Below are 12,823 nucleotides of genomic sequence, written 5' to 3' on the forward strand. Positions count from 1 at the left end.
GTCAACCCAATATGCAGCGGCAGTAAAGAAGGCCAATTCTATGCTTGGGATCATTAGAAAAGGTATTGAGAACAAAATGGCTAATATTGCTATTGTACAAATCAATGGTAAGGCCACACCTGGTATTGTGTCCAGTTCTGGTCACCACATCTCAAAAAGGACATAGTGGAAATGGAAAAGGTGCAAAAGAGAGCGACTAAGATGAATACTGAGCTGGGGCACCTTCCTTATGAGGAAAGGCTACAGCGTCTGGGCCTCTTCAGCGTAGAAAAGAGGCGCCTGAGGGGGGACATGATTGAGACATACAAAATTATGCATGGGAAGGATAAAGTGGATAGAGAGATGCTCTTTACACTCACATAACACCAGAACCAGGGAGCATGCACTAAAATTGAGTGTTGGGGAGGGTTAGGACAGACAAAAGAAAATATTTCTTTACTCAGCGTGTGGTCAGTCTGTGGAACTCCTTGCCGCAGGATGTGGTGATGGCATCTGGCCTAGATGCCTTTAAAAGGGGATTGGACAAGTTTCTGGAGGAAAAATCCATTATGGGTTACAGGCCATGATGTGTATGTGCAACCTCCTGATTTTAGAAATGGGCTATGTCAGAATGCCAGACGCAAGGGATGGCACCAGGATGCAGGTCTCTTGTTATCTGGGGTGCTCCCTGGGACATTTGGTGGGCCGCTGTGAGATACAGGAAGCTGGACTAGATGGGCCTATGGCCTGATCCAGTGGGGCTGTTCTTATGTTCTCCAGCCTCATCTGACACTATCCATTGTACCACCCTGACTCTTAAAAACATTATGGATATTTAGTAAAATTAATAGTTTTAGCCTGTTACTATGGCTCAGGGAGAGATTTGGGAACACCCAATGCTGTGGAATTGTTGAAAGAGTGGCAATGATCAGATGGGAGTCTACAGTAAGCCTCGTGTAAACCGCTCAGCTTGCCATACAGTGCTTCAAAAAATGTATACCTGTTTTAATAAACTAACTCATACCTACTTCACTGTAGAAAATCTGCAACACTCAAATATCTAAGGCAGTGGATCCTGGTGGCCTCTTCTTCTCAGCTCTCCTGGGTGCCACCAACTTGGATTATGGGAGGATTGCACAAGATCTTGCATGACCCAAGATATCAGCAACTATCTTTCTAGCTCTCCTGTGTGATGCCATCTTAGATCATGTGAGATCCAAGATAGCGGCACCCAGGAGAGCCAGGAAGAAGAGGCTGCCGTGAAAGAAGAGTGCCATGACCATGATAAGTTTGGGGATCGCTGATCTAAGGGAAGCAACCGACAATATGTATGGACCCCTTCCAGTGCACATGTTGGAGGATGTCTGCAGATCCCTTCATCAACAATGTCAGTGGGAAACATTTTGAGTCCTCGATCTAATAATTTATTATTAATTAACAGTCAAGCAACTGCTTCTGTATACACCATATGAAGTATATATGTGAATTATAGCACAATAAATTATGCTATAATTTTCAACTTTTTTCTTCTCAGGGCACACTGATTTTTGCCTCTTGTGATGTCACTTCCAGCTTCTGGAAGTCTCTTCCAAATTCTGCAGCTCTGTTTCTAGGTTAGTAGCAACAAATTGTCTGCCCCTCTCCCTCCACAGGATCTGTGGCGTACAGATAATTCGTTACTGTAGACAATTGCCCTAGAAACAGAGCCACAGAACCCAGAAGAGTTTGCTAGTGATTTTCAACTGCCACGCTCCACAGACACACTTGTGGACCTTACACGGCACACCAAAGTGCCATGGCACACCTGGTTGAAAATCGCTGCTATAAGGTATGTGTACGTTTCCTTGAGGCATCCTGCACACTATAAGGCAGTTTGGGGAGTGTTAAATGAAGGACTATTGATTACTTAATATTGTGAATATTAAAAATTCTGTGAATTTAAACGTTGATGAGGAAAAATATTTTTAAAAGCAGCAAAATACCACCATGCATGCAACCCATCTAACCACAAGATGGCAGTTCAAGCATGAACACAATAAGCCACTGAGGCAAGGAACAGACACTAGAGAGCATAAGTATTTTAATTTAAAATGAGAATTTCAACCTCAGTAGTCAAAGGAATGCAGAATATCTTCTACAATCTGGTCGCTTCCTTTTATTCAAGATGCTTCTAATCAAGCAAATCTTTCTACTACCGATACCAGGAAATCCAGTATGTTCACAAGAGCTAAGCTGAGGGAACCTGCAATTCTGTCCACTGAAGAAACTCAGGTCAAACCTTGCACTAGGACAGGGATCTCTAAACTTTTTGGCCAAAGGGCCAAATATCTGGAACAGTGTCGAGGGCCGGAAAAAAAAATAAATATAAAATTTAAATAAACACATTAGAGATGGAACTTAGATGAATGAATAAATGAATGGGCTCAAATGTCCAGGACTTCTCCAAGCACCAACACAGCCCAAGAAATAAAGCACACACTTAAATGGACCCTCATTCCCCCACCCCACAAGCACAACTCTGGTTGTGTTTGGTCAACTGGGCCAGAGGCTGTCAGGGGATCAGAGGCTGGCTGCGGGCCAGATAGAGGCCCACCCCAGGATGCATCTGGCCCCCGGGCCGCGGTTTGGAGATCCCAGAACTAGGGGATCAGTTCAGACATTCAACAGTATCAAGTGCTCCAACCTGTCTGTTAAACTCTTCAGATGAAGCCACGCTCCTTGTACTCCTTGCACCAGCTTCAGGTAGCTGATAACGACTTGGGACCAGGACTTCTCTTCGGTGGGGAACCAACTGTGGAACTCCCCCCGCCCCCAAATGTTCTATAGAGCATTCAGTGATGTTTCCCCAATATCTGGGAAATTATCTAGGTATCTAGAGAATTGGGTTGTACTTTCCAAACATTTAAGGAATCATTACTCTTCAAGCCTGCGAATTGATTGTTTGTCTATGTATGTGCGTAATATGCCAATAAAGGTTCTGAAACTGAAACTATCTGGGTATCTTATTGCTTATGTATTTTATTAAGAGGATTCTGTGTTAAATTAAATTTTGATTTTTATTGGGATTACAAGTTGTTCCTCATTATTTGCAAAGGTTCTGTTCCAGGACCCCTTGCGGATAAGGAAACATGCGTATAATGAAATCCAAGGGTTTCACGGGCCCTCAGAATGCCTTCTAAGGCCAGGGAAGCCCTCCTTGGCCCTCTGAAGGCCTTTTAAGGCCTTAAAACGTCACTTCCGGTTTTTCAGAGAGCACAGCTCTGATAATCTCTGGAGGGTCCATGCGGGTCCAACCCACGGGTTCAGGGGAACCATGGATAATGAAATCCTTGGGTCCTGAATTCGTGGATACCACGGGCCCACTATATATTGTTAATAGTTTATACTTCATTTTTATGTGTGTGTGTGTGTGTGTGTGTGTGTATATATATATATATATATATATATACACACACACACACACACACACACACACAATTAGCAACACAATCCAATGTCTACTGTGAAGTAAGTCCTGTGAATTCAGTTGGACTTACTCCTGAGCAAGTTTGTACAGAACCGCAGCCTAAGAACCCTCCCCCCCACTATGAGTTTGCCTTAGCTTTCAACAGGGAAAGAGAATTTCAGAGTGCTATAAACAGATTTAACAAATGTTCAAAAGCAGGAAGCGCAAAGACTTCCCAGGGGAAGGGAAAAAAGTTTATTCCTATGAGCAACTTAACAAAAAATGTAACTCAAAGGAATAAGCCACTAGTTAGTTTCCCTCCTCCAAGGTTTTTCCTGGAATGCGGAACATTTAAAAAATATATTATTATTATTATACAAACCACCACCACCACCACCACCACCACCAACAACAACAACAACGTAAAATTATTATTTCTCTGGGAAGAAGTATTTTATAAAACAAATCATTGTTTTAGTGTTCTGTTTTCATTTTTACTCCAGCTAGGATACACCCACTGAGATTAGTAAACTACTCCAATGTGGATAATTTTTTTTTTTAATTTGAAAATATGTTTTTAAAATACCCCACTTCACTAGAATGATGCCTTTTTACTCTTTAGAGCAGTGCTTCCCAAACACCTATAAGGAAGTTGGGAGCACTGTAAGTGTGTGTGTGCGTGGTGTTTGTGTGTGTGGCTATGGTAGCAACACAATACCCAGGATTGTATTGCTGTACCAGAATGGGATGCTGGAGTCCTGGGGGACCCTCTGCGCCTCCAAACCTGTAAAAAAGAAAAAAGGGGCACTTCCGGTTTCATGATGAGAACCTGAAATGCCATTTTTTCCTTTTCTTACAGGTTTAGAGGAGTAGGAAGGCCCCCCCTCGCCCTGGGCCCTCCAGGACTCTGGCACTGGAGGATGATTAGTGAAAAAATCCCTCCTTTCCCCTGCAGCAGTGCAATCCCCCAGTCCCTTAAAGGCGTAAGGACATGTGCTGCCCTGAGAGGGTTTTTTTAAAATGTTGTCTTCCTGAAAATGTGCAAATTTCAGACGTAAAAGAACGAAGAGTTACAGATTGTAGTAGATCAGTAATTTGGAACAACAGCATGTGAGGAGAAATTTGGCAGAGGAAAATTTCATAAACATTCCTAAAACAAGCAAAGGTGCAACAAGGCTCACTTTCAGAAGTAATCTGTGGCCTTTTGCTTTGAATGGAGCACACATGAACATATAGGGCATATAGCAGTATGAACTGGTAACGTGTGCGCAGCCTCACAACAGCAGAACTGGGGGGGGGACACCAAGTCCCTACAACCCGCCAAAACATGAGGAGGTTCTTTGACATGCACAGGCAAACACAGTAGCCAACTCACCTGGGGTGAAGAGCGCGATGGCTTTCAGGCAGCTGTACTCTGCCGAGTCTACTTGCAGTCTGTTGAGCTTCTCCACCTGGTCCTGAAATATGCGGATCTGGTCCATGAAGGACACTACGCGGTCTGCGGACATGGGGGAAGCATGGAAGCCAGCAGCTGCCAGAAGAGGTGCCATGTGGAGAGGCAGCGCTGATTGTGCGGCGTTGAGGACAAAGAGCTCACTCCAGCTCAGACGCAGCAAGGCAACCTGGTCTGAAACAGGCAAGTCGGGGAAGAAGGGGATATTGCGGGCCCACTCCACCGTGCTGAAGAGCAGCCGGGCCGCCAGCTCACAAATGTTATCAATTCCCATCACACTACCCTGCTGGGCATACTGGGAGCTGAAGCGGGCAGTGGGGTATGGCTCAGCCCGCAGGAGCTGGGAGATCAGTTCCGACACGGGCTGCCCGTTATAGTATTCTCCACTGGGCATAGTATTCGGGCTGGCACTGGAGTGGGTAGGAGGAATCCGGCCTCTTTGGACAGCTGCAAAAAGAAGCAAGCATGAATAAAAGATGGAACTCAAATTTTACAAATTCGGCAATGCAAAGACTTCCTGACTTCTGCTTAGAGGAGGGCATGAATGCCCCATCAAATTCTGTAACAAACTCCCTCCCATTTCTCCAGATTTTGGAATATTTTAAGAAGTTATAGTAGATCAACTTTTGTTGTTCTCCAGTCAAATATAGGTTGTCTGGCATGGCTGATAGTTTAAAAATATTTTGTAGAAGGAAGCAACACAAATACACACAAAAATGTCTCATTTGACATAACCAGGTAGTCAAATACAAAAACAACTACAGAAGAGATTAAATGTGGGAGGGGGGTTGAAAATTCAATCAAAGTCACATCAGCAGCTCTCAGCTCCTCGGCATACATCAAGGCCTCCCTTGCCATTGGTTGGCGATGGGTTTTCAAGCCTCACCACCTGCAGTGGTGCACTACTGCTCACCAGGCACTGCCTGTCTCCATCCACCTCCTGTCATTCCTGGATGCTGCCACTACTGCAACCACTTCAGGTTTAGACAGAATTGATGCTAATGGAACCAGCTGAGCTCCCGATGTTCCGCCACCACTCAGGGTGGGTGTGATGCATCTTAGGCTGTTGTGTTTGGCCTTTAAAGGGGCATGGTCACCCATTCCTGGGCAGTGTGAATGCCTGGACCAGAGCATCTTGGGACATGGATTCTCCCTTGAAACTTTCTTGTTTAAAAATTAGCAACAAACTGAGGAACTTTGGGGGAAGGGGGAGTGTCTTCTCACCCCACCACACAACTCAAGGTTCTGAGGGTGGTTCTCTTTCTCTGCTCCAATTGCCATGGTGTGCAGACATTCCGAATTTCTCAAACCTTGTTGCTGGTTGTGAAGGGGCCTCCATAACAGTTCAAGTTATGGCCCTAAAAATGTAGGTCCACCACTGCAAGACAGCTCTGATAAAAGAAGAGTGCTCAATTGGGGATATCTGCAAGCGTAAAGACAGCCTCTTCTGCTCAGAGCTCTATAAAATGGAACGGATGCTGAGATGCAATTTTGTTTGTCCCCCAGTACCCAATGTCCAGAGCAGTGGTTCTCACACATTTAGCACTGGGACCCACTTTTTAGAAAGAGAATCTGTCAGGACCCACCAGAAGTGATGTCATGACTGGAAGTGACATCAAGTAAGAAACTTTTAACAATCCTAGGCTACAATCCTACCCACACTTACCCAAGAATAAGTCCATTGACTATCATTGTTAAAAGAATATACATAGTAGCTTGTTAAAAGTACAGTTGCAACCTATTCATCCATGGATTTTTTTATCTGCAGATTTGTCTCAAAGCAAATGGGGTGGGGGAACTGAATGGCACACACACCTTTGCCTCCTTTGCCCTTTGGCTTCTCGCTCCGACTCGCCCAGACAGGGAAATAGCACTGGAGCCATAGAAGAGGTTCCCCTTGCCAAGGAACAGTAACACTCTTGGAGCCCCTGAGCCAGCAAAGAGGCTGAAGAGGGGAAGCGGGGGGGGGGGAACCTCTGTAGCCAAAGCACATGCAGCAAGGTGGAGCTCTCTCTCTCTCTCACTCACTCACTCACACACACACAGGGGCAGGTGCCAGGTGCCATAGCAACAGAGGGGATTGCTTCAAAAAACCCAGGGAGTGTTTGCCCAATTCTCCCCCCCCCCCATGGTGCAGGCTCTCAAACAAACAAATGTTTGTGTCAAATATTTGACACAAACAAAACGATCCACACTTTCCTGGGAGTAAGCCCCATTGACTGGAATGGGACTTACTTCTGAGTAGAAACACATAGGACTGGACTCTTAAAAGCTCAGCATTCCACCTGTGAAAGAAGTGGGACAGCTGAGGGCTGCGTAGAGGGGATTGATAACAGCTGCCTTAGTTTCCTTCAATCTGGAAGTGTCAGGCTGCAGCGTCTTTGCCTAACTCTATGGAATTTAGCACAACACGTTTTTTGTTAATCATGCCGAGTCACGGAACGGAACTAATGCGGATAAATAGGCTCCACATGTACAGGTGTAACATGTAACATTTCCAATGTAACATTTTCCCAAATGTGGTCACATACCAAGGTAGCATCAAGATTAATAGATTAAAAATATTCAGTTTCAGTACCTTTATTGGCATACAGTTAAGAAATCATTAAAATTAAGAATGATTAAAAATATTGAAATGAATGGGGACCCACCTGAAATTGGTTCGCGACCCACCTAGTGGGTCCCAACCCAGTTTGAGAAACACTGGTCTAGAGCAGGGGTCTCTAAACTTTTGGCCAAAGGGCCAAATATCAAATATCTGACACAGTGTCGAGGGCCAGAAAAAAAATTGAATATAAAATTTAAATATAAAATTTAAATACATTAGAGATAGCTCTTAGATGGAATGAATGAATGAGCTCAAATTTCCAGGATTTCTCCAAGCACCAACACAGCCCAAGAAATAAAGCACACACTTAAATGAGCCCCCACTTCCCCACCCCAAAATCAGAACTCTGGTTGTGTTTGGTCAACTGGGCCAGAGGCTCTCAGGGGATCAGAGGCTGGCTACGGGCCGGATAGAGGCTCTCCACAAGCTGCATCTGGCCCCTGGGCCGGAGTTTGGAGACCCCTGGTCTAGAAACAGACTGCCTTGAAATATAGAGATAACTTAGCTACTATGGCTAAGAACAACCTAGTCAGATCAGACCACCTACTGCAGCACCTTGCTTCCATTAACAGACAACTGGATGCTTCCAAAAGCCCACAAGTAAGGTCTGCAGGTAGAACCACTCTCCACTGATCTTCATCTCAGTATATGGTATTCAGAGGTAGGATGCCTCTGAACCAGGAGGCTGATTTAGCTATGATGGCCAGTAACCTATGATATGTCTTTCCTCCATGAAATTCTAAAATGCTTCTTTAAGTCTTCTAGGCCAGTGGTTTCCAAACTTTTTAGAGGCCCTAGAGGCTGTTTCCTGGTTTATAAATTGGAAGGGGTGTAGCTATAACGGTGATTGCTTCCCCCTCAAGTAGCAGTTTGTTTATCCCTTGTTGCACATAGTCTAATCTACCCTGTGAGTTTCACAAGCCACCAAAAATTGGGTTGTGACCCACTGGTGGGTCCGAATCCTACAGTTTGAGAACCACTGCTCCAGACAAAAGAGAAAGAGGACTCCCCTCAAGGAGTTGCATAATAGGGAAAAACGGCAGAGGGAGACAGAAAGAATCTTATACATCTGATTTAGGGGACATTCCCTAAAATTAAGTGTTGGGAGAGTTAGGACAAAAGAAAATATTTCTTTACTCAGCGTGTGGTTGGTCTGTGGAACTTCTTGTCGCAGGATGTGGTGACGGCATCTGGCCTAGATGCCTTTAAAAGGGGATTGGACAAGTTTCTGGAGGAAAAATCCATTACGGGTTACAAGCCACAATGTGTGTGTGCAACCTCCTGATTTTAGAAATGGGCTATGTCAGAATGCCAGATGAAAGGGAGGGCACCAGGATGAGGTCTCTTGTTATCTAGTGGACATTTGGTGGGCCGCTGTGAGATACAGGAAACTGGACTAGATGGGCCTATGGCCTGATCCAGTGGGGCTGTTCTTATGATTCTTTTCCCCCCAAATGGGTTGGTCTTCCCCTTTGCTCCCAAACTGTTATAGGAAGCCAGCAAGTGTGGCAGGGAACGGGTGCCACTCACCAACTTAAGGGATTCACAGTCACATAGTGTAAGAGACCCAGGGCGCAATCCTAACCAACTTTGCAACACTGACATAGCTGTGGCAGTGGGGCATGTGCTGCATCCTGCAGTTGGGGGGCAGTCATGGAGGCCTCCTCAAGTTAAGTCAATGTTTGTTCCCTTACCTAGAAGCTGCATTGACCTTATGTCAGTGCTAGAAAGTTGGGTTAGGATTATGGCCCCAGGCACTTAAGAGGGCATTTAGAAAGGATTAGACAAATTCCACGACAAAACAGTTTCTCAGTAGTTATTTGACAATTGAACCTCCATATTCAGAGGAAATCTACTTGAAGAGATAGTAGGAGAGGGACATCACCTTTGAGCCTTTCTTGTGGGCTTTCTGGAAGTGTGGCTAGTTTGGCCACTGCTGGAAATATAAATGCTGGACTAGATGTGCCCATCTTGCTGTAATGAACTTCAAATGAGCCCTGTTTCTTCTTGAAAGAGGGTTAGATAAATTAATGGAGAAAGAGAGGTCTAGCCTCAGCCATTAACCATAATAGATAAAGTGGAGTCTTTGTGTCTAGAAGCAGTCTAAATGTGAATACCAGGTACAAGGGTGGTGTGACTGTAGAGCAGTTTGGCTGACCTTTATTAAAAAAGGTACAAAAGAACTTTCCTGCTTGTGACAAAGACCGATCTAGTCCAGTATCTTATCAGATGCTGTTCGTTTTTAAAAAGGGTTTAGATAAACTGGTCTTCACCACCACAAAAGCTAAATGGGCCCTCTACATGAGAACCAGCATCTCCCCAAACACCAAATGCTGGGGAGAATCAAGAAAGTAAGACATTCAGGTATCTAGTTAACCACTGCTGGGAACAGGACATTGGATCAGGCAAAGTGTGGCCTCTCTGAAAAAATCCATACCAGGTTTTAAAACTCAGTTTTGAGAGATGGAGGGACCCTGAAACCTTCTCAGCTTGTCAGGGAACCATGTTAGAGGTGAACAAAGAAAGCATTTCTAACCTTTCCCCAACTTGGTGTTGTTTTTCAGCAGTGACCTTTACTGCAACTGGGTCATGTGATCTCCAAGCCCTGCAGGCCCATCTCTCCACCCGCTGAGCTTTTCAAACACACCCTACCTGTTTTACCAGTTTCTTCTGTTTCTTTGTCAGGTCCTCAGGCATTTTAGACAAGCAATACTTCTGGAAACCAGGACTTCGATTCCACACCTGTCAAGTCCCGCAATGACAAACCTGACAAGTCCTGCAATGTCAAGTCCTGCAATGACAAACATGCTAGTTCTCTAGCATGCACCCAACCAAACTTGAGAGAACTGCAAGCGTCTTGTCCTCAGTCTAAGAGTCTTCACCTGCCTGCTTCAATCTGCTAAATACTCTGGACCCTCCTTATCTGCCAGCTCAGCATCTGTGGACTTGAATATCCACAGATGCTGAGCCCACAGCTGAAGGGCCTTGGAGAACCTGCCGAATGCAACCAAAAGTAGCTTATGGTCGCATCTGGGAGAGGTATAGGGAGACAGTGTGTGGCCTCCCTGTGCCTCCAGTTTGCCAGCAAACTGGAAGTGCGCCTTCCAGTCACATCTGAGAGGCCTTCTGAGAAGGTCAGGAGCTATGTGCAACCTCCGGAGGGCCAGGCACTCCCCTGTAAGTTGTTGCAGCACTACGCCACTCCCCGTCACAGATTCCAAGGGCCCACTGTATGTTGTATAAAGGTAATGGACAACCCCTATTATCCATCCAGCTGGTCCTGAAAGTCTGCCTTCCTCAAATATTGAAGTGCCTCCATTCTATAAAGAGCAGCCTTGCTGGATGACACCAAAGTCTGCATCCTGCTGTGATCTAATCCCATGAAAAACCCTCATAGGATATTTTCAATAGTTTTATTCCCACCCAGAACCATTTCATAATTCCTGCAGTTTATAACCTGGAGACTGCTCTGTGATGCAGATGATGATTCAGATTTTTAAAAGGACAAAGTCCTCTGAAGAAGGGTTAAAAGAGCCTGGTGTGTTTAGTCTGGAGCTGACCAAGGGAAGATATGGTGGTTGCCTTCAGGTGTCTGAAGGCTCTTATATAGAAGGAGACAGCTCTGTAGTTCCTGTGGGGAGGACTAGAAGCAATGGGTTGAAACCACAGAATAGGGGACTTAAGCTAGACAGGAGGAAGAATTTCCTACAGCATGTACTGTCCAGCACTGGAACAGTGTACTTTGGGGATCCCTCCCTCACCGAAAGTTTAGGTAGGGGCCAGATGACCACCTGTCAGGGATACTGAAACAGCTGCCCACACTGACCAGGGATTTAAGCTAGATGTGGGACCACGGCCCACCAGTGGCTCAAAACCCAATTTTTGCTGGGTTGCAAAGCTGACAAGACAGATTAGACTATGTGCATCAAGGGTTAAACAGCCAGTTATCTCGGGGAGCACTGCTGCCCCATCATAGCTACGTAAAGTGAAACTTTTTTTAAAGGTGGGTCCCGATGCTAAAAAGTTTGGGAAACACTGGGCTAGATGACTTCCAATGTCCTTTTCAACTTTAGCATTCTGTGAAAAGAAATAATTAAACATACCTCTTTATTTTACAGGGATAGTTTTATGGCAATCAGTGTTCCAATGTTGGCTCTAGATAAACAAATTAATGCCTCTTTGGAGGTTTTACATCTACCTCAGTTCTTTGTACTGGCCATTTCTTAAGATACAGAAAATACCATGACAAGTACAGCTGGGTGGTACTCCAAGTATTGAAGAAGATTTCTTAAGGGCAAAGCAGATTAAGATTTAAACTGCAGGCTATAAAGACAGATTCATACTAACTCATTATCCAATGAAATTGATGTGAAGGAGATTCAGGAAATGCAGAAGATGGTACCTCTTCACCCAACACCATTAATTTATGGAACTCACTGCACAAGTTGTAGTGAAGTCTAATACCCTAGGTGGCATTAGAAAGTGGTTAGGAAAATTCACTGTTTATCAACTGCTATTGGGCATTGGAACTTTCCTACTCAGAAGCAGTCTACCACTAAATATCAGATGCTGAGAAGAAACAACAGAGGAGAGTTGTTGCCTTCATGCCCTGCATGTTGACTTCCTACTGAAGCACCTGACTGGCCTATGATGGAAAGATAGCAACCTAGATGGACCCACTTGGGTATGATCAACCAGGAATGCTTTTATGCTTTTAACCAGAGTTTGCAAACTCACTTCAAATCACAGTTTCTGAATCTGGCTTGCTAAGCAATCACAAACCATTGTTTCTCATTTCAGTTATCATACCAAGTCCAGCTCTCTCAGGCATGTTTTGGCAAGATGCAGGAATGGAATTTAACTGACCATTCTAACTGACCATTCATCTAACTAATCTAATGGTCATCTAACTGACCATTCGGTTTGCTATATGATCCCTCCTAGAATCTCCTAGAACACCCAATGTGATGAGCAACCAATCTGTAACCTGATGAACATGCATTGCAGTCAACCGTACCCAGTAAGGGTGCCCAGACAGTAAGATGAAATCCTGAACCCCTTGACCCATGGCATTGCTACAGAACTGCCTGGCCACACTCCATCTTTAAGTCATTGCCCGAGTTCCCTCTTGCCTTTCACCAAGCTACCACTGGGACCAGAACCACTTTCCCTCTCTCATCAACCAAAAGTGACCAACAATGAACCCCCCTCCAATACCTCCCCTGCTTTCACAAAGTCCTTCCTGAACCAGTAGGCAATCTGTTAACATTATCAAATCCATTTCTTCTCTTGTCCCGCCCATTTTACGAGGGACATCATACTTAGGACATCGTACTGC

General features: G+C 44.9%; 1 protein-coding gene across 2 annotated transcripts in view; it reads right to left on the bottom strand.

Moving 5' to 3' along the window:
• NR2F6 (nuclear receptor subfamily 2 group F member 6) overlaps window positions 1-12,823 on the bottom strand; it is a 44,031-nt gene that overhangs the window by 7,368 nt on the left and 23,840 nt on the right. For both annotated transcript variants that reach the window (XM_066635716.1, XM_066635715.1), the window contains exon 4: window positions 4,800-5,324. In XM_066635716.1, coding sequence (XP_066491813.1) covers window positions 4,800-5,324 — 525 coding nt within the window. The remainder of the gene's footprint in view (window positions 1-4,799; window positions 5,325-12,823) is intronic.

This window comes from Tiliqua scincoides, chromosome 8, assembly GCF_035046505.1.
Source record: "Tiliqua scincoides isolate rTilSci1 chromosome 8, rTilSci1.hap2, whole genome shotgun sequence".
NCBI classification, from domain to species: Eukaryota; Metazoa; Chordata; class Lepidosauria; order Squamata; family Scincidae; genus Tiliqua; species Tiliqua scincoides.